A 21,644-nucleotide genomic window follows, 5' to 3' on the forward strand; every position below is an offset into this window, starting at 1 on the left:
CATCCCACCTCCTCTGAGCTATGCTCCACTCTGCCTTATAATGGGTTTGCACCTGGACACACACACACAACCTGAAGAACTTCTGGAAAGCCTGGACACAAGACTGGAGACTCGATCCCTCCCAATGCTCTTTGAAGTCTTCAAGTTTCCAGCCCCAATCCAAAATAAATCCAAAGAAAACTTAAAGCATAGTTTTCTCTGCTCACCGATTTTCTGCTGGAACGTCTCAAACTGCCTCTTTAAGAGTCCTGTGTCCATTTTGCACTCATTTTCACTGAGACGGGAGCTCTCACTCTCACATATCCCCCCCCCCTTGTTTCGATCCAGAAGGAGGAACACCAGCACTCGTCATCAGGATTGGAACACTTCTGTGCTGGCTGTCAGCCACGTAGGCCCAACCATTTTTCCAGGTGCGCTTCCAGGTATGTCCTACCCGGATTCTCCATGGAATCCCACTAGTCTCTATCCTACGCTTTCTCCCTCCTTTGGGGTTCCTGAGCTTATTTGCCTTTCTCGGGGGGAACTCTGCCTTCCCTTATACCCTTAATTTCTTGATATAGTGAACCTGCTCCTAATACTTCCCCTTGTTGGGGAACCACCTTTTCCCTCACCGAAACCAGTTTTCCCCATCACAACAGGTTTTTTTGATTTAACAACTTTTCTGAGGTCACCCACGGCAATTAAACCCTTATTAGCAGTACCAACCAGCAACAGTTCACAAATTCTGATGTCACCACTTCCAATACCATCAGTACTTCCCCCCACAGTGTCTCCGGGTACCTTAATTTGTACCTCTTTGCGAATGACAGGAAAAATCTCTGTTACTGCCATGTCTATTTTGGGCCTTTCCTTCACGTGAGGTCTAGTGGGTGAGGCAGTGTCTGTGCCCTCTAGTAACCACTGCTCAGCCGCACCTCGGACCGCACCAGCAGAAGTTTTCTTTGTCACCGCATCAAGTGGAGAGACCTCTGATGTTTTCAAACATTCTCCTGAGCACCTTCTATCCAAACCAGTAACTGAAAGCACCCTCTCAGAGAACCTTGAGACCGTTTGCCACACTGCTAATAAATATGGTACCAACCAATTCCTCTTGTGATTAACATCACCAAGCATAGCTTGTACTACTTGGCTCCACCTACTGGTACTACTCAGTACCACTTTGTCCGACCACGGAGGAGAGACCCAAGTGTACAGCAAATGTGCTTTTTGGACTTCAATCATTTTCAACAATGCATTAGTCATCTTAATGCGATCCACATCTACATGCAAGACCTGTCTAGGGACTTTTCCATTATCAAGGACGTGGAGGGGCTCATCCACTGAAGCTGGAAAGGTAGAGACATTTACAGTGACCTCCACCTCACTGGCAGTAACGGTCTTCACAGCCTGGTGCTCAACTGGAGCGCTGTCAGATGTACGTCTCACATTTATCCCTTCTGCCACAGCAGGTCATAAGTCACATTGCCATTTTTACACTCACTATTTTCCAGCAGCTGGGGATAACACAACTGCCATGCATGCTCCCTTAACCGGTCCTTCTGACTGGAGGGGACCAATCTCTGCCGGGGCCAATGCACCCTTGGCCACTGGCCGCCCTGCAATCCCTCCGTTGGGCATAGCAGGTGTTATGTCCACATCTTTGATACACATCATAGATTTGTAACTCATGGTCACTTTGTTTAGTGTTGCGAATTCTTCCTTGCACCACGCTTCCCAGTCCGTGGTGCTTGCCTGACAGGCATTTTTCAGCACTTCATCACCTGTTCCAAGAGGCACCAAAGGAACCCGGGACTCATTACCTAATACTGTATCTTTGGCATCTCTATACGCATCACATTGTACAAGCACAGTTTTACTTATGTCACATTGGGACGATGCTTTGTCACACAAGGCAGGGTGCAATACACTATTTTGACCAGTTTGTTCTGGTGGCGCTACCATTACATCCAGCGTTGAGACGTTCCAGCAGAAAATCGGTGAGCAGAGAAAACTATGCTTTACACTACCAGATTTAACAAGGTGAACAAATTGCTCACCAATCTGGTCACATACCAGGCGGGTGGTCTGCACCCACACACTCTCACTGTGTGGTGCAGTTCTCCCTTATTCCCCCAGAGTAGTGCCAGAACAGTAATGGACAACCTCCAGTTCCAACACAGGGAGATCCCTGGAGATTTCCACGGACAATCCTGCAGCTCTGCCTCTGGTGGTCATGGGAGAAATCCTACTCCCATCCTTTTTAGTAAAAATATTACCAACATTATTCTCAAATATGACATTTTCAGAAATACATTTCTCAACCTTTAGAGGATCATCATGACGCTTAGATGTAGCTGTAGCTATTGTGGGTGGCCTCTTATCCACTTGAGCAGCTCCACAGCTGACCTGGGAAACCTTCCACTCCAACACTGTGGGCTCCTTGGGCAACTCTGCAGCATCTGTCTCTGTCACTAGGGAACATGGTATACGGATTTCTTTGGTCACCCCTAGTATAGGTCTTCCAGCACTGTGCTGGATTCCACCAGGTACATACAGTATCCTCATGTCCTTTTTAGTCTTTAGTCTTGCTGCCAGTTGGGCATTACCCTGTGCCTCCCCACTACTCTGGGTAGCACACTGCAGCAAGACAACCTGTACTGCGGATCTCTCCGCTGGACACATTCCCACTTCATTGGGTTTTGTCCCATAAACTGCAAAAGTTTTACCAATTCCTGTGTCATAGCCTTCATTTGAGTGTGTTGTCTCTCATTTGTGGTGCCTTCACAGGCTGCCTCCCCCGTGTGGTCATGGAGCAACACTGCAGCCTTTCCGGACCCACTGAGACCCCCTGCAGGTAACACAGAATCTCGGTTGCTAGCGGTAACAGCAGACCAGCATGCCAAAGATGGTTGGCTACACCTCATGGAGGTTGCAGACTGTTGTGCCCTTCTTTCTGGTCTGACCACTTCACATAAGCGGCCATAATACACATCTTTACATTCCTCATGCTCATTCGTACCCCCTGCAGGCCACACAGACCTCTTGCCACTGTTGCTAGGGGTGGCAACCGATGTTCTTGCAGAAAACCGGTGCTTTGTTGTCCCAGTGATGCCTCTCCCATTGCTACAGGTGATGACCTCCCTTTGCTGGAGCGTTGCTGGCGTTCCCATTCATGCTGGAACATTTCCCCAAGCAGAATCTCAGCTTTGTACTTGTCATAATCATTTCTGCTTGGACCCATCTGTTGGTAGGATACCCGGAACCGATACCGCAGCAAGGGTTGCAACAACTCTGGCCACCGGTCTCTAGGCCATGCTCTCCATGTTGCAACTCTTTCAAACTCCATTAGGAAACTTCAGCCTCCTCTGTAGGCAGCATTGGCCGTATGAAGTTAGACATCACTATGTCAACTTCCCACTCTACAGCCAGTGACAAAGGATGCAGAACAACAGCCGGCACTCTCCCTTTAACTTTATTTAACGTGAACTTCTTGTGTTTTTGACCACCCCATCCTTGCACAGCAGCTTGTCACAAAGTTCACAGCGATAGAAAAAAGAAATTCTCACATGTGCACTACCTGCACTCAATGCTCATTGCCTGGCTGCACTTCCACACATAGCCGCTAACCGTTCCACGACAAACTCACTGCTGGAGCAGAGACCCGGATTTCCACCATCTGTTTGCCCGCATTCTCCACCACTTGTAATATGGGGGATGTCTAGCTCAGTGGTAGATGCATTTTCAGTGAGTTCACAGCCAACAGGAACTTCAATTTAAAGTTGTGTTAGCCCACTTTTATTGAAAAAAACAAAGATGAAAAAGTTCATACACACATGGATTGCCCACACAGGTTTTTCTCTCAAAATTTACAAAAAAATGAAAGTGCCAAGCCACCTGGCTCTCAAGGCTCACTCAGCCTTGGTTGCAGTACAAAGCTGTGCAGGCCCACTCCTGGCCTCTAGGAAGGGGCTCTCCTGACACTCCAGGCTTTCACACTCCTCCAAGACTCATGGTCCCCTCTGGTCCCCAGGACTCTCTCTTCCAGTTGTTTTAGTTATGGTCTCCCTGACTTTGTCAGCTGGCCCAACTCTCTCAGTCCACTGACCTGGAACCTCTCCCACATGGATATTGCCTGGGTTCTTAAATGGTAGCACACCTTCCTAATGGCTGCAGCATCGGCTCCCACACCAACTCCTATCCCACCTCCTCTGAGCTATGCTCCGCTCTGCCTTATAATGGGTGTGTGCACCTGGACACACACACAACGTGCAGAACTTCTGCAAAGCCCAGATACAAGACTTAAGGCTCCATCCCTCCCATTGCTCTTTGAAGTCTTCAAGTTTCCAGCCCAAATCCAGAGAAAACTTAAAGCATAGTTTTTCTCTACGCACCAATTTTCTGCTGGAACTTCTCAAAACTTCCTCTTTGGAGTTCTGTGTCCATTTTACACTAATTTTCACTGAGACAGGGGCTCTCACTCACACTGGATACACACTATACAGTTTTCTGTAGATTTTTTTCCTTCAGATTTACCAAAACCATATGATATGAGGTCAAACCTTAAGAGTTTCAATTTGTTTGCAATCAGACAGGCCCTTGGACTACATGGTTTTGGTTAATCTAAAGGAAATCAGACAAAAAAAATTGTATGATGTGTATGGGGTCTAACTCTCCAGGTGTCCAAGACCATCATCCAGGCATGAGAGAGATGGCAGAGGGTCCGTCAGGCAGTCCTGTGGCCACCAGGAAGTCGGCCGGAACCAGCGTGGAACTCACGGATATGACATCACCGGAAGTGAACGGACATCGAGGAGAGACCATTCTAGATGGGCACAATAGACAGGCTAAGCTTATATTTATATTTTACTCAAAAGGCTAGAATGTGCTTAGGGCTTTGGCCTTGCTTCAGGTCTATTTTTAAAAATGATAAAATATGGCATATTGTATTTATAAAATTGTATCTGTGTCTTGTGCAGGAATAAAAAATGCAGACAGAAATGAACTGATAAAAATTGCATCAGGACCTATTGAAGAACATGTCATCATAGTAAGAGACTACTGGTCCCTATTTGATATGCTACCCAGGATCTCAAGAAGAGTTTGCTTTACTGCATCTGAACCTCCAAGACCTATCAAGCAGATAATTGAAAGTGAGTAAGGTGAACAGTTTTATAGACATGTGTTATGAGGTTATACTTTAGGAAGACTATAAACATGTAATGATCAGTGTTTAATTTAACCATTTTTAGGATTGGTTGACACTTATCATGTCTTTTGCAACATTCAAACCCACTCCTGACACCATATATCAGGGAAAATAGTTATCGCTTGTAATGTATCATTTCAATTAGTTGCTATTGTTATTTTGTGATACAAGCTAGCACTTAGAAGATATGGGCAATCTTCTCTTTCCTCCTCCATAGCCAAAAAGATGCATGCTAAGGCAATGTAAGAATGCAAGTTCATATATTTGTAGGATTGTAACTGAGGGCAGTTGGCCCATGTTTGCACACCTAACCGGATTTTATTCTCTGTGCAAGCTACCCATTTTTCTTTTAAATCTACGGTGGTGCAAAAATCCTATAACGAAAAACCCGGAAGTGTACAAAAACGTGCATGTGAACACACAAAATAAAGGGGAAACTTATGGGTGTGCTTTTGTCAACCCCCTGAAGGGGTAAGACTCGTACCCTGACCCCTGGGATGCAAGGCTCCTGACGGGGACATAGGTTCAACATGGTCGAGTTGATGAATGAAGTGTGTGTATCTGTGTGTCTAATTGAGTGTCCTCATGGCTTTCTATCTTGAGCCTATATACCATTATACCATAGGCTCATAAAAATTATAATAATCCTAGCCCATAGGGTGTAACTTCTTTTTCATTGGTTGAAAGATCTATTGATTACCTTTTTGTAGATTTAGGCAATACCTCTTTCAACCACCAAGCGTGTCCAATGGCAGAAATACTTGTTCTGAAATATCTTCTAAGTAATATGTCCAATCTTCATAATGTGTATCTGCTTGTATAGAGTTGCTGGTATATATAAAAAAAAATGTAGGAATTCTGGTAATCAGTGCAATGTGAGGGTACAATTTTACTCATCAATATAACATAAAATTATTGAATATGGATAAATGTATTACTCTTGTAGATACTATGAATACTTATTCATCTAGGTAAAAACACATGCTATATGGATATATATTTATGTAGACATGGTCACAATATATATATATATGTCATTTTATATATATGTCATTCACAACAATGATTGGTATACTTAAAACAATTCTTACTTCTAATAAGCTCTAAATCGAAATAATATCTTTTTTTGTTATACAGAATGACTATTGCACCAGTAGATACTGAAATCACAATTATATCTATGAGATGGAATATGATTTATATCATTTGAACGCCATATATTTTCTGAAATACTACTGGGTAGAAAGAGTTAATATATTTCCTTTAAGTGTTGAACAGTCTTACGGAATATTTAGATTTCAGATGGATAAACAACCCTTAGGGGGTAATTTACCATAGCACCAGGAAGTACTGGGCACTATTACATGTAATAGCACCCATTTCAGGCAATTAAGAATTCCATCAGGCAAACGTGCGAATGAATCCATCCATTGATGTATATTGCAATTAGTATTCCTAGTTTTTTTTTCTTTGTTTGCTAACGAATGCAGTTATGAATGTGTATTACAGAGTAATGTCTGCTATTGTGTAAAGTTACATGTATTGAACATTTACACTTACATATCTGTTGTAGGTTATTTGTTTATGTTTTTTTTTTTGGTGACTATAAAGCAGTAATTATTTATGTTAATTCTTAAATCATACTACACTATTATGCAGGTCCCAGCATACTTAGCACAATGGCTTGGTGGTCTGCTCAGATGTCTCCTAAGCACTCAAGTTATGAGTTCAAATCCCAGCCAACCTACCACCCACCAGCTGTGTTTATTTTTCCAGTGCACAAGCAAATTAAAATAAACAAACAAAAAAATGTAAACTGCCCGTTAACTAGTGTGTGATGTTTGAATTCCACACCATAATATTATTGAATACTTACATACCATTGCATGCATTTGAAGAATTAATATAATGGAATCAACCAAATTAAAGTGCACTGGCTAATTGGCCTTGGCCTATTTGCAGGATATGCTGCTGTGGCTTATTGGTATTCACTTTTTTTCAGCAATGCAATCTTTTAGTATCCCTCTGTGGGATTTGAACCCATGCGTCCTTCAAGGTAGAAGTGCTGACCTCTAGCCTATTGGGCTGAGCACAACCATATATAGAAAATACATACTAGTGTTTGATGTTTTTAATGCTATTAATATTAGGGAAACAACCATGCTCATGCTGATGTGGCATTGGCTATTATGATTTTTTTTTTAAATGGCATGGGGTCCCCCCAGTCCATGGATTTTAAGGGGAACCCCACACCAAAATTAAATAAAAAATTGGTGTGGGGTCCCCCCAAAATCCATACCAGACCCTTATCTGAGCATGCAGCCTGGAGGTCAGGATGGGGGGGTGAGCCCCCCTCCTGAACCATACCAGGCCACATGCCCTCAACATGGGGAAGGTGCTTTGGGGTACCCCCCAAAGCACTTTTCCCCATGTTGATGGGAACAAGGGCCTCTTCCTGACAACCCTGGCCGGTGGTTGTCGTGGTCTGAGGGTGGGGGGCATTTGGCGTCCATAGATGCTGAATGCAGGACTCGGCCCCGCCCCCGGCGGCCACGTCATTGGATTTGATTGACAGCCAATGGCTGTGCTGCTATTAATCTATCCAATCAACAGCCGAGAACCCCCTAGCCGAGAGATGGTGCGTCCCGTGGGACAAGTTCGAGGGTTCAGGTAAGTAAAACAGGGGGGCTGGGGGCCGGTCACTGCCAGGTGTTTTTTCACCTTAATGCATAGGATGCATTAAGTTAAAAAATCACTTACCTTTACAAACCCTTTAACATTAACAGTTGTAAATCTAACATGTGAGATTTAGAAATAACTAGAACAAGATAAAAGTCTGCTGGGGCACACACACAAACATGAGGTCAGAATGGACAAAGACACAATTTGGAAACCATGCCCACAAAAACACACTTTTGAGGGCCTTAATGCAAAACTATACCAGCAAACACATAAAGCAAAAACCATGCTGTGGGTCATGTATTATGCGCGCACTCCCCCCCCCCCAAAAAAAAAATTAAAAATATCTATTTGTAAACCAGTATAAGCACTGCAAACAAAGATTCAGGCCAAACAACCGCCACAACTGCAGGCCTTTATATAACCTAGATAGAATTGCTAGCAGACCCACCCAGTAAAGGACACACCCAACAGTGTAATAGTTTCTGTCTCAAGTTCTCACACCCGTTCATCAGGAACACACACTCTTTACAAATGAAAGAATGCATCAGCATATATACCTGTGCAGGCTAAACCTAAAAATAACAAATGTCCAAGGCTCTGGCCATGATCAGTGATACCAAAAATCGAAAACATTAAACTTTAACGTTGTTGGGCATGTGGAGGGTACAAAACAGGAAGTGACAACTTTGTGAGGGCTGCTTCACACAAATTGTTGGCAAAGCCCATTTGTCATTCATCATCAGCATACAACGTTAAAATATGTGTGCAGCATTACACCAGACTTATACATCCATATCTGGCCAAAAACACACAGTTCTTGAATTGGTGCAAATTTATAATTTATTAATTGATTTAAAATGTAATTTCTTGGGTTTCCATGTTTTAAAAGCTGGTTATGGCTGATTACTGTCAACATGCTGCTAGAGCAGTGTTTCTTAACTCCAGTCCTCAAGGCGCACCAACAGGTCATGTTTTCAGAATTTCCCTCAGATGGAACAGCTGTAGTAATTATTAAGGCAGTGAAATTAATTAAATCACCTGTGCAAAATAACGGAAAGCCTGAAAACATGACCTGTTGGGGCGCCTTGAGGACTGGAGTTGAGAAACATTGTGCTTCAAATTGGTTGGTTTTTGCTTGGTAAGAGGATGCAATTAGTGCTGATGGGGAAATGTTAAAGCTAGTTGTTGTCCTTGCCCATGGAAAACATGAGACACGATTTGCAATGATGGTGGAACCCTCCTACAAATAAATACTACATTTAGACATAATTTATAGAAGGACATGAGTCAGAAGTTATGTTTAACAACATAGGGAGGACAGACTACTTCTCTTCATGAAGTGGCATGCTTGGGAATCAAACCATTGACCCCAGGACTGCTAAGCAGAAGTGCTAACCAGTTAGCCACGGAGCTGACACGTTGATAGAGGATGCATCTCTGTGCTGTCAAACAGTCCTAAGTCTCAGGGGTGCAATAAGTTAATCAATACATATGTACTGTGGAAGGCCGGAGAGCCATTGATCAACCTGCTTCTGTCATATGCCATCTGTTTTGAAGGCTGGTTATGGCTGATTACTGTCAGCATTCTGAACCATCTCAAAATTGGTTGGTTTTTGCTTGGTAAGAGGCTGCAATTACTGCTGGTGGGGAAATGGTAAGGCTGATTATTGTCCTTGCCCATGGAAAACATAGGACACGATTTGCAATGGTGGTGGAACCCTCCTACACATAAATACATATAAATACTGCATTTCTTTGGACATATACCTATGGGTGGTGGAATGACATCAGTCAGGAGTTATGCTTCTTGATTTATTCTGTGATATTAGGTGGTTCTTGGTGTGTAGAATAGTGTAGAATAGTGATGTTACCCTCTGAATTTTGGGAATGTCATTTTTATTTCTGATGTTGGTACACATATCACATTTTTTGGGCTCAAGTTCTGATCATTTGGAAATACTAAACAACACACACAATTTTGACTCATTTTAAATATTAAATATTTCAATACACAGGTGGTTTGTACAGACACCTGTGTGAGTTTGGTTAAAGATTTTTGTGAGATAAACAGCAACAAGTGAAAGTGACAGAGAAAAATATATTTTAACTATACATGAAAACATTACACATTCTAGCGCTCTTAACAACAAAATAGATGAAGAAGTAGCAACATTGTTGCAAGGACAATTTATCTGAGAGAAAGATACAGTTCATCTCAACATTAAAGTATTTATTTGGGGAAGTTACAATTGTACCATTATAATCAATGTCTGAAACTTGCATTGGGCTATATAGCACAAATTTTCACTCTCAAAAATGCATTTTAGACCAGCGCTAATTTCCGTATTTACTATAGCGCCCTGTAAAAAAGGCATGGGAGTTAATATGAGAGTAGTTTGCATGTCTGAGCATGCTCAGTTGTGCTGGCACCTAGTTGTACAGAGACAGGGAATATATCTCTTCTCAGACTTTTAAGGATATTTCCATGTACAGTATATATCACTTTTTCAAGCTGTTTAAAAGCAGATTATCTTTAAACAATATATTACGCATTTCAGTACCATTTAGGCGATCATATCATGCTCTAAACATTATTTCCATGTGCAATGCTCCAGGTTCTAGCAGAGTAATGCCCCATACACACGGTCGGATTTTCCGACAGAAAATGTGTGATAGGACCTTGTTGTCGGAAATTCCGACTGTGTGTAGGCTCCATCACACATTTTCCATCGGATTTTCCGACACACAAAGTTTGAGAGCAGGATATAAAATTTTCCGACAACAAAATCCTTTGTCGGAAATTCCGATCGTGTGTACACAAATCTGATGCACAAATTGCCACGCATGCTCTGAATAAATAAAGAGATGAAAGCTATTGGCCACTGCCCCGTTTATAGCCCCGTTGTACGTGTTTTACATCACCGCGTTTAGAACGATCGAATTTTCCGACAACTTTGTGTGACCGTGTGTATGCAAGACAAGTTTGAGCCAACATCCGTAGGAAAAAATCCATGGATTTTGTTGTCGGAATGTCTGAACAAAGTCCGACCGTGTGTACGGGGCATAAGGGTTTGGGCTCTATCTGCTTTCTGGGAGCTATAGTAAATTTGATTTTGGGAGTATTTTTTCCACCAGCGCTATAGTGAATTCCATTTTAGCACTAATTAGTGGAATCGCGCTATAGTAAATTACCCCCTTAGAGTCTTCACAATAGATGTCATTAGAGATATGTGATTTCTCTTTGAGTACAAGTCAAGTCAAGTTTATGTGTCATCAACTTTTATTGAGATAACAGGTCCTTTTATTTAACAAACCATGAAATGTAAATATCTTTGGTTCTTTGGTTTACCAGCTTTGCAAACAGTTTGGAGTGTTCAGGGCCTGATAAGCCCTGAGAAGTTTGGAAATAGTTGAAGTCTTTGTGAACCTTTTTTAACATTTCTCTCATGGGCTCATTACATATAAAAACTAAAAAGATATTATTTCTTCTCAAAAAGACTAAAAATATAGTGGTAACAATTAACGCAGCTCTTTACATATAGTATGTTGTACATTCACATCAGTCCCTGCCCTCAAGGAGCTTACATTCTAAGGTCCCTAACTCAGACTCATAAATACACATACTAGGGCCAATTTAGACTAGAGCAAATTAACCTACCATCATGTCTTTGGAATGTGGGAGGAAACCCATGCAGGCACAGGGAGAACTTGCAAGCTCTGTGCAGGTAGTGCTGTGGCTGGAATTTGAACCTATGATCTTAGTACTGCCAAGTGGAAGTGCTAACCACTTTAGCCACTGTGCTGCCCAAAAGTTGCATCAATTTGGACTCTTCACAGTAATGTCTCTGTGGCCCAATCAGGGTAACATATGGCTGCTTAGTGTACCCTCTATATGAGTCCATAAAAACGATCACTACTTCCATAAAATAGTTCAGAACAAAAATCACTTCTTGCGATTATCTTTATAAAAAGCATCCCTCTCATTAAAGTCCAGGGTAGTTCTGGTGACAAAGGGGAACAGTTAGAAGGATCCAATACACTAAGAAAAAGGACCACCCCATTGGACCTGGTGCACTCTAGTAACATTAGGGGAGGGGTACCCCACTTTATACTTTTGTTTTCTGGGAAAGCTGCATGCTATTAGACAGGTTCTAACAGTGGTGTGGCTCTCAGCTGACTTATCATCCCTAGGTATGTTCAGGAACCCAGGGAGTTGTGGGAAATAGAAATAAAGAGGCCTGTGCCTGCATCTGAGCCTGATAAGTAAATATACAGTGTGCTACATAGGCCTGCCAGAGGATGCATAGACATTAGGAAGAGCCCAAGAATCCCAAAAATCTACTTGCTTGTAGGAAGTACTGTAAATTACAAGCCAAATGTTTGTGATACAATATGAAAGAATTACATACATTCTCTACTAGCCTTACAGAAAGATTCAAACCAAGGAGCAGTATTCTCAATTCATGGTGCACCATTAGCTCACACAAATAAAGGAACAGCATTCTCAAGGCATGGTGTACCAGGAGCAGGCACATTGTGGCACAGCAGAAAGAAAATATCTAGCTTCCTAAGTTCAAAACTTTTCATGTGGCAGGTAGAGATGATTTTAGCTTTTTTTTTCTTTTTACATGTAAATATTGTCTAAGAGGCTAAAGTCTGCATATGGTTTATAACTCTAGGTAGGTTAGTGAGGGAGGTAGGTGTATATGCTCATAGTTTCAATAGTCACTTGTCAGGAGAAAACAATATCACCGGGCCAGCAGGTGTACCTGGTTATTGTGTGAAGTGGGATTTGTGGGATAAAACTGAGTGTGGAGCCTGTCAACAAATATGGAATATATTCCCTAACTATGGCTGAGCATGAGCAGTTAGGAATCTGAGCCTTCTTTTAAAAGAAGAATCCTATCACAGTATTAGCAGTTTGAGATAGCAGGCCATCTGACAATGATTTAGACAATAGAGCATTGACATAAAAAGTGTATAACTTACCTGGAGAGGATTGTGTTCTCAACAAAAGTGGGAATTTAATGCAGTTTTATGATGGCCAGGTGTCTTTTCTTTATGTAACTCACTGCACATGCAGTAAATGTCTGTTCTTCAGGTCTAAAGCCTAGCACACACGGGCCGAATGTCAGGCGGCATCGGCTGGTTCAATAGAAACCAGCCAACATTCGATCTGTGTGTACTGCAGCCGGTCCAACAGAAGTTAGCCATTTGGCCGGCTTCTGTAGAAGGGGCATGACCGACGAAGTGGTCCTGCGAGGCGCCAAACGTTGTACTTGCTCTTGTGATGTGATCTTTCTGCAATAAAAAACCCTTTGGACGACATTTGAGGATCCTTGGTGTGCTGGCGAATATGTGCATTTATCTGTGATGTTTCCAGTAACCAGCTGGTAGTCACTGCAGCACCCACTATCGATGAGCCTTGTTTCCAGGAACGGGTGCAAGGGGAATATAGACATGACCGAAAAAGGTCTGCTGATCAGCTCCGATCAGCTCTCTGAGTCAATGGCTCAGAGCGCTGACCGGAGTGCTCTGGCGGGGGGCCTACCCCTGTTAGAACACAATAGAACAGCAGGGGAGATCGATGTACTAACATCACATAGTTAGTACAGTGGCTCCAACCTGAGCTGTCAGGTTTATTCGTTCAGCCTGCTGGGTTGAACAAAAAAAAAACTAGTAGTGTGTACGAGGCTTTATACAGTTTACAAATCATGCTATTTCTTTATTTTGGTAAAGATTATCAATTTAAATGTTCCTAACAAGCAACTGAGCTGTATTTTCATATGGTGCATACTGTTGTTGCAGCACATCTGGAGTTTGTAACTTCCTGGGTTCAACCCCGCTTGTTTCTTTGATTTTTCCAGTTTATGGATTTTTGTAAAGTGTTTTGCCAAGTCTGCCTTTTCTTCACTCATGGTTGTTGTAAATAGAGTGGTATTGATTTAAACCCACGTTTACAATTACATTCTCTGATCTATGTCTGATAGGATAAACTTTATAAGCAGAAATTGCTTATGGCTCGATGTGTAAAGTGCAACAACATTTTAGTCTGCTGCTCCTTGGCTTGAATCTTTCTTATTTTTTGGGATTTATAGATTCTTAAAAAATTTGTTGTCAAACCTTTTGGTTTGTGACTTTAAATGGGTGTAATGAGGATGTTGGAGCAATAGGTGCAAAATAAGTTATAGATAAGGGTGCTTTGCTCTATGATTGATAAAAAAAAAAACATTATTTGGAGAAGGGGGTCAAATGCCATCTGGCTCACTCTATAAGTTAATAAATGTATAACTACAAGTTCATTGGGTTGAATTCTACTGATTTAAAGCCATTAAAGCAAAGTGATAGAAGAGATCAAGTCTTTTAAAATAGCCATAGATGCCTTTGATTAAAGTGGAAACTGGTGGAATTGGAGACGCTAACTTGTCCATAAATGTGATGGCCACTGGTCAAGACTGGTAAAGCCCGTCACCATGGCAGTGGTTATTATGTGGTAAAAGGGACTTTTCTGCCATGCAAAAAAGTAGCTATTATGTGGTTGAGTGAGACCAGGGTCTGAAGATTTGACCACATGTTAAAAGGCCAAGGATAGTTTGCTGGCTTGATACCAGATAGACAATAGCAACATTTTTGTTTTATGGCAGGGTAGAGAACATTACCTACCATTAATCAGTGCCCATGGTCAACACTGTTGAACTTATGACTTGTGGCTTATTACTCCAGTTCAGTGCGAAGAATTTTGCTGCTTTAAATCTTAACTGAGAGAAATATGTAACTTCTATGGCTAAGCATGTAGGCTCACTGTATGTGTCTTGTGGCTGTACCTGTAAAACCATAAACTTGACTAATTACATTTTTGTTTTGCCCCTTATTTCCCTTAGTTAACATTTTTAAGGCAGTTCTTCTCAAGGGAATATACCACAGTGCTTTGAAAAGGCATGGTATATGAACTGTTTCTGGTTATGAGGTGCTTTTTTGTTTTTCTAGTTATGCATTTTGTAATGTAGACATTTTTTATTTCCTTGTTAAAGTATAACTAAAGGCAAAACTTTTTCAGTTTTGGATAGAGTGAAGAGGGATTGGAACACCTGTCAGTTTTTATTGCTGTCTGTGCCCCCATTAGGGAGATTCATCCTCTTTATTTGTCCTGTTTACTATTATCATTGAAAGTGAAAGTAAAAGAAAATTCAACATTTTGGGTTGTCCCCAGATAAGTAATAGAGGGGAAATCTTCCAATGAGGACACTAGTTCTGGTGACATTGGGGTCCCCAATGGATCCCCTTAATTTGCAGGGATTTCCTCTCACTTTCTGTTTTGGCTATGGGACAGGAAGTAAAGGGAAATTTCCCCAGTGAGATAAAGAGAGAAAAAATAAACCTTACAGGGGTTATAACCCTTCCTTGCGCTGTCCAAAATAAAATAAAAATGTTTTGCCCATAGTTCTACATTAATTGTGATGTTTCTGTATGTTGTTCTAAGTATAATACAGTCTTTATTTGTATCGAAGGCTGACAGTTTTGTAAAAAATTGTTTTACTCACAGTGCTTGTATCATGGCACAATGACAACAGCTCAGTGAAGCAGAAGAGAGAAAATGAAACATGGGTTTTGTTAAATTTGGAATTTCCAGTACTATATTAATTATGTTAATCATGGGACTGCACACTTTTAGTTAGCACAGTGTAAGAAATTAAAGACCAGCTTCAGCTAAGTCCATGCCAGGCCCTGCTAACGTGTTTCACCCTCCCATGGGTTTATTCATAGTGCTCTGTGATTAAGCTTGTGGAAGTGTGAAATGCAATAGAGAGGTGTAGCTTGAGAAGAGACTAACTGAAGACGGTCTTTACTTTCTTACATCAGGCTGTCTACGGGTGTGTGGATTCATTTTTCAGTATATGCTCAGTGTTTTTGGGCCAGATGGATGCTTGCACCTTATAGTAGAAGGGGTCACCAGGAGGATTCACAAGGTTGCTAGTAGCAGCACAGTTTATTATGGGGTTACAGAGAGTTTGGGACTCTTATATGGTAATTCTGAAACCTAAATGTTTAGTGTTTAGCATTTTTGGTTCTGATTTATAAAAACATAAAGATTCTATATTTATGTATAGAAGTGGTAGTAGCTTTTAACATTACTATGGTGGTTATGTACTGTTCACATTACATAGCAAGTAATGCTTCTTAGAATATTTTAATATTGTTAATGTATGGGAAAAGCCACAGGAAAATTGTGTTATTTTAAGCAGTTTAATTCACTAAGCATTTACATTTTTCTTACAGGTGAAAAAATTGTTGGTCCGAGAGATCTGATTGTGAGTGAACAAAGTTACAGTTCTATGCGTGTTTCATGGAGCCCTGCCACAGGGGATGTTACTGGGTACCAAGTTGTCTTGAATTCCCTCACACCATCAGGGCGCCTCAATACAAACGACCAGAAACAAGTAAGGAGTGAAAAATTGGTTCTCAAAATTACCCTCAGTTTTTTTTTTGATAGTTGTATTTACTGCAAATTTGAGACATTTATTAAAAGAGAAGTATGGGTAAAGCTTTTTTAGCCATACTTCTCTTGTGGAGTGCATACACTTTTGCTTTCCTGTGACCTAAAATCAGCTGATAGTGGGATATTGCCTGCTGATGTGACAAAGGTGTCTAGGCTCCAGAAGGGTCCCAACAATATTGTCAGGATCAACTCAGGTGCCTGATTGACAGCTGGCGCCACCTATCAGTGTGGTGCTGAGAGCCAGAGTCAACTGCGCCTGTCTCCTCCCTAGCCCTAGCCTGGGCCTTCAGTGAGTGCAGGGGGGAGGGGGGCAAAGCAGAGAAGAGTGACTGACAATCATTGTTCTTCATTCGGAGCAGACAGAGAACTAAGCAATCAAATGAGCAATACATTTTTTGTTAACCCCAAACTTCTACTTTAGATATGTTTTCTACCTTGCTAGGTCATGATCATAACACATCCATCCAACATCCAAGAGGAACTTGTCAGAAACTATGAACCAGACCGAGACTGAAGTATAGTAAAATCACACTTCTTTATTAATAAAATTAAAAGGTAAATAGAGTAAGCGTAGTCAAAGCATAGCCAGAGTCCAGTAACCGGATCGGGTAGTCAGCCAAGCCAGAGTTCAGTAACCCGATCGGGTAATCAGCCAAGCCAGAGTTCAGTAACCAGATCGGGTAATTAGCCAGGCCAGAAGTCAGGGATCCAAGTAGAGAAACAGCAAGCAGGATAAGGAGCCAGAAGGGATGTCAGCAAAGCCAGTCTTTAAACAGGAACACAGGAGATGGTTTCTTGTGATGTGACCAAGACGAAGGCAGGAATGAAGTGAGCTGGACATCTTTAAGTAGGCGGGACTGACGAGCAGATCCACAACAGCTGGTTAACTGTGGAGAGAGAAGAGAGCTGGCAATTACCTGACAGCTCAGCGGCCAGCCCAGAGAAGGAAGGGCTGAGCCAGCCCTGACAGAACTTTACTGAGGTAGTAAAATTTTAAAAGTCAGCAGCTACAAATACTGCAACTTCTGAATATTGAAGAACAATCCATGAAGTCCAGTGCTGTGTTCCCTGCAGCTGTTTCTTCGCTGGGCTTCTATTCTCCGATGCTTCCATCTTGGATTTGGTATCTGGCTTTGACTTATTGATGTCTTAAAGCCAGCTCCCTACTGCACTTTTCCATCAAGGTCAAATTGCAACCATCATTCCCTCCCCTCGGGGGCGTGGCTTGATGGTGGAGCGAGCGGCCGCATAGACACACCGCTCCGCCTTCTAACCGCCATCCTACAGGCATCCTGTGTCCTATCCTCACGCCAAAGGTCTCTAACTGCTCCCCACGGCTGTGGGCACCCGACAGGCTGGCAAATATGGTGAAATACGGGCCGGCTTGGGCCACATCCACTTTGGACCGGTTGGCGGGCTTTCGCAGGCAAGATGGCGCCGGGACACAGACTCCTCAGACAGACACGCTGCAGACATGCCCCCCTGCTGACCAGAGCTCTGCTAGTGGGGTGAGTGCTTCTACTCCAGCTATCTTTCAGTCATAAATAGACCCCCAGCAACTTCTTAACCCCTACTCAGCACAGGACTCTCAATATATTGCTGATAATGACCCAGAGGAAGCTTCTCCCTCTGCTGAACCAACCCTAGCCTCCATTATGCTAGCAATACAAGATTGCAAAGCCTCACTCATGTCCCAGATAGCCTCTATAAGGATGGACTTTTCTCTCCTGAAACAAGATGTCCAAAACCTTTGTGACAGGGCTGGGGACATGGAAGAACGCATTAGTTCTATAGAAGATAATGTACATCCCCTTTCTGTTAAAGTGCGTGATCATACTGGGGAAATGGCGGCCCTCCGCGCTAAAGTTGATGATTTGGAAAATCGTTCCAGACGGAACAACCTTCGCTTTGTAGGATTTCCTGAGCGTGCAGAGGGCACACATCCTGAAAAATTCCTTTATTCATGGTTAAGGGACATTTTTGGCACTGATGCACCCTCGTTCTCCTATGTGATTGAAAGGGCACACCGTACCCCTCCACGTCCTCCCCCGGAAGGGGCACCTCCACGTTCCCTAATAGCACGCATTCTCAACTTCCAAGACAAGGTGGCTATCCTGCGCATTGCAAGAGAAAAAGGTCCGCTTAAATACAACGGCAATAATATTTCAATTTATTCTGACTTTTCGGCTGAAATTCAACGCCAGCGTATCTCCTTCTCAGCAGTGAAGAATCGGCTACGGGAAGAAGGACTGAAATAGGCCATGCTTTTTCCTGCCAAGCTCCGTATCATCCATGATGGTAAAGCTCAATTTTACACTAGTCCTAAAGAAGCCATGGCCTGGCTGAATGATCGCTACGGACCCGCTAACAGAAGAAGAAATAACAGACAGCAAGTCCATTGACTCCCTGATGCCTTCCGTCTTGTAGCAGCACTATGATCCTTTATTTACAAAGTGCCTAACATATATGGGATGGTTGTCTACCTTCAATACTTGCACTATAAGTCCCAAGATAACATTTGATTTTTCTCCTCCTATATAATTTTTGCTTTTTTCCTTTGAATGGCCTACTGTTTTTCTACAGAGATGAACATCTTGGACCGGGACACACACAATTCTTTTCTTTTTTTTCGGTTGAGAGCCACACCGGACTCCACAGTACCCCCTCACCAGTTAGTGGCGTGGCCACGGAATAGTTCAACCCTCGAGAATGTTTTTCTTTTTTTGCTTAAGGGGTAGGAGGGATTTCACCAGGTTCAGGGATCCAAGGCTCGCTAAGTTGGGGAAGGCCGAGCGGGGTGGGGGGAAAGGGTTTTCAAGAAATGTCCTGTTTGGGTTCATTTTTTTCCCTTTTTTTTTTTTTCTTTTTCTGTTTTTTCATTTTTTCAAAACAAATTTTTTCTTTTTTAATTGCTGCTCAGAGCAGCTCAGTGGTATTCTCTGCCTTATTGATTAATGGTGTATTTTTCTGTAAAAGTTATTTACAATGCAATATGGATGTGATTGAATGGGGGTGGACTGGCACGGCATGTGAGGTATTGAAGATGAAAGTATTTACATATATATGTGATTATGGTATAGAATCTGCTTTAAATGCCCAGGTCACTGAAAATAGTGTCATGGAACACTAGAGGCATGAATGCACCTCAAAAAAGGTCTCTGGTCTTTTTAGTCCTCAAAAAACACAGTCCCCACATTGTTTGTCTCCAGGAGACTCACTTGACTGATGATAGGGTGAGGGCCCTCAGGCGGCCATGGCTGGCTCAATGTTACCATGCCACCCATACAAATTACTCTAGGGGGGTTTCTATTTTATTAGCCAAATCCCTTCCAGCTGAAATTATACAAATTAAGACAGACCCAAATGGGAGATTTGTTATACTCTCCTTACAAATTTATACTGTGACACTCACTCTGGTAAACATTTACATTCCTCCCCCATTTTCGGTGGAAATGCTATCTAAACTGTCACTCTATTTGCTGAATAGACCCCCAGGACCTTTACTCTACATAGGTGATTTTAATGCAGTACTAGATCCGGCCATGGACCGTTTGGGAGGTGGGGGTAGATCCTTTCCCTCCCTTCTAGATTGGGTACAGGTTCATGATCTTACAGAACTTTGGCGGTGGAAACACCCAGACGATAAGCAATTTTCATGTCACTCAGACTCTTTTCACACCATGTCTAGGATCGATATGGCCTTCGCCCCCACAGACACTCTCCCCCTTGTCTCTGCGGTTACATATTTGCCCAGAGGGGTTTCAGATCACGCTCCTCTCTCTGTGGACATAGACATCCTTCCAGGATCAGGTCAGGCCATTTGGCGACTAAATTCTTATTGGCTGGAGGATGAGACCTGCAGGAGGGGTATTGTGGAATACTGGAGAGACAATGTGGGAACGGCAGACCCCTCTACAGAATGGGAAGCCTTTAAGGCCACACTGAGAGGTACTTTTATGTCCATCACCGGGGTTTTGAGGAAAAATAACCAGCAGCTTACTGTAGAACTGGAGACCGCTAGGGTGCAGGCAGAGTCTAGCTATGCCACTGACCCGTCCCCTGATAAAAGAGAGGTATGGTTACAGAGGCGTAGAGAATATGAAATTCGTTTACTAGATCTTACACAAAAAAGATTATTACACACTACACAGAAAGCATTTGAACACGGTAACAAAGCTGGGCGTCTCCTGGCATATCTTACGCGACCAGATCGACCTCCTGTATCCATTCCACGTATTCAGACCATATAGGGCCCAATTAGTGATGTCCCTAGAGATATTATGGAGGCTTTTCTTAACTTTTACAAAGACCTTTATACCTCCAGGGCTGAATATTCTGAAACCCAGATGGACGAATACCTAGCTGACATATCCCTCCCCTCTCTGTCTTCTGAAAGGAGGGATGAGTTGGAGGCGCCCATATCGGTGGAAGAGATTGCTGCAGCCATCTCACAAATGCCAGCCCATAAAACCCCCGGGTTGGATGGTTACCCCACCAAATGGTATACACAGTTTAGGGAATTACTATGCCCCCGTTTATTGCGTACATATAATAAAGCTTTAGACACCGGGGTTCTGCCCCCCACTATGCGTGAGGCCTTGATCATACTTCTGCTGAAACCTAGGAAGGATCCACTTAAATGCGAATCATACCGACCAATATCCCTTATTAATGTGGACGTTAAGATACTGGCTAAAGTGCTTGCAAATCGTTTAAATAAAGTGGTCACCACTCTGGTTAACAGTGACCAGGGGGGCTTCATACCAGGAAGATCCACTAGAATGAATATTCGTAGATTATTTCACAATTTGCAATATCCACATGATTGCCCCCCAACGCGGGCCATAGTATCCTTAGATACTTGCAAAGCATTTGACAGTGTGGAATGGCCGTATCTTTTTCGGGTGTTGCAGTTGTATGGTTTTGGCCCGCATGTAGTGGCATGGATAAGACTCCTTTATACCTCCCCCCAGGCCAAGGTTCGAGTTAACTCCTCGGTTACAGAGACATTCCCCATTACAAGAGGTACAAGGCAAGGTTGCCCGCTGTCCCCACTTCTATTCGCCCTAGCCATGGAGCCCCTAGCGGCACGTATTCGTTCATCTTCATCTATTAAAGGACTTCCTATTGCCACTATAGAAGAGCGAATTTCGCTCTATGCAGATGACACATTGGTGTATCTGGCAGATACTAGCGGGTCACTTCAGTCTTTGCTAGCTGAAATTAACATATTCGGAGATTTCTCCGGTTTCCGGGTGAATTGGGTTAAATCAAGTCTTT

General features: G+C 42.6%; 1 protein-coding gene across 1 annotated transcript in view; it reads left to right on the plus strand.

Annotated features, from left to right (window-relative positions):
• LOC141131772 (uncharacterized) overlaps nucleotides 1-21,644 on the plus strand; it is a 759,715-nt gene that overhangs the window by 88,983 nt on the left and 649,088 nt on the right. Inside the window, exons 6-7 of the mRNA XM_073619424.1 lie at nucleotides 4,956-5,129; nucleotides 16,145-16,305. Of these exons, the coding sequence (XP_073475525.1) occupies nucleotides 4,956-5,129; nucleotides 16,145-16,305 (335 nt within the window). The remainder of the gene's footprint in view (nucleotides 1-4,955; nucleotides 5,130-16,144; nucleotides 16,306-21,644) is intronic.

The sequence above is a fragment of the Aquarana catesbeiana genome, linkage group LG03, assembly GCF_042186555.1.
Source record: "Aquarana catesbeiana isolate 2022-GZ linkage group LG03, ASM4218655v1, whole genome shotgun sequence".
Classification (NCBI taxonomy): Eukaryota; Metazoa; Chordata; class Amphibia; order Anura; family Ranidae; genus Aquarana; species Aquarana catesbeiana.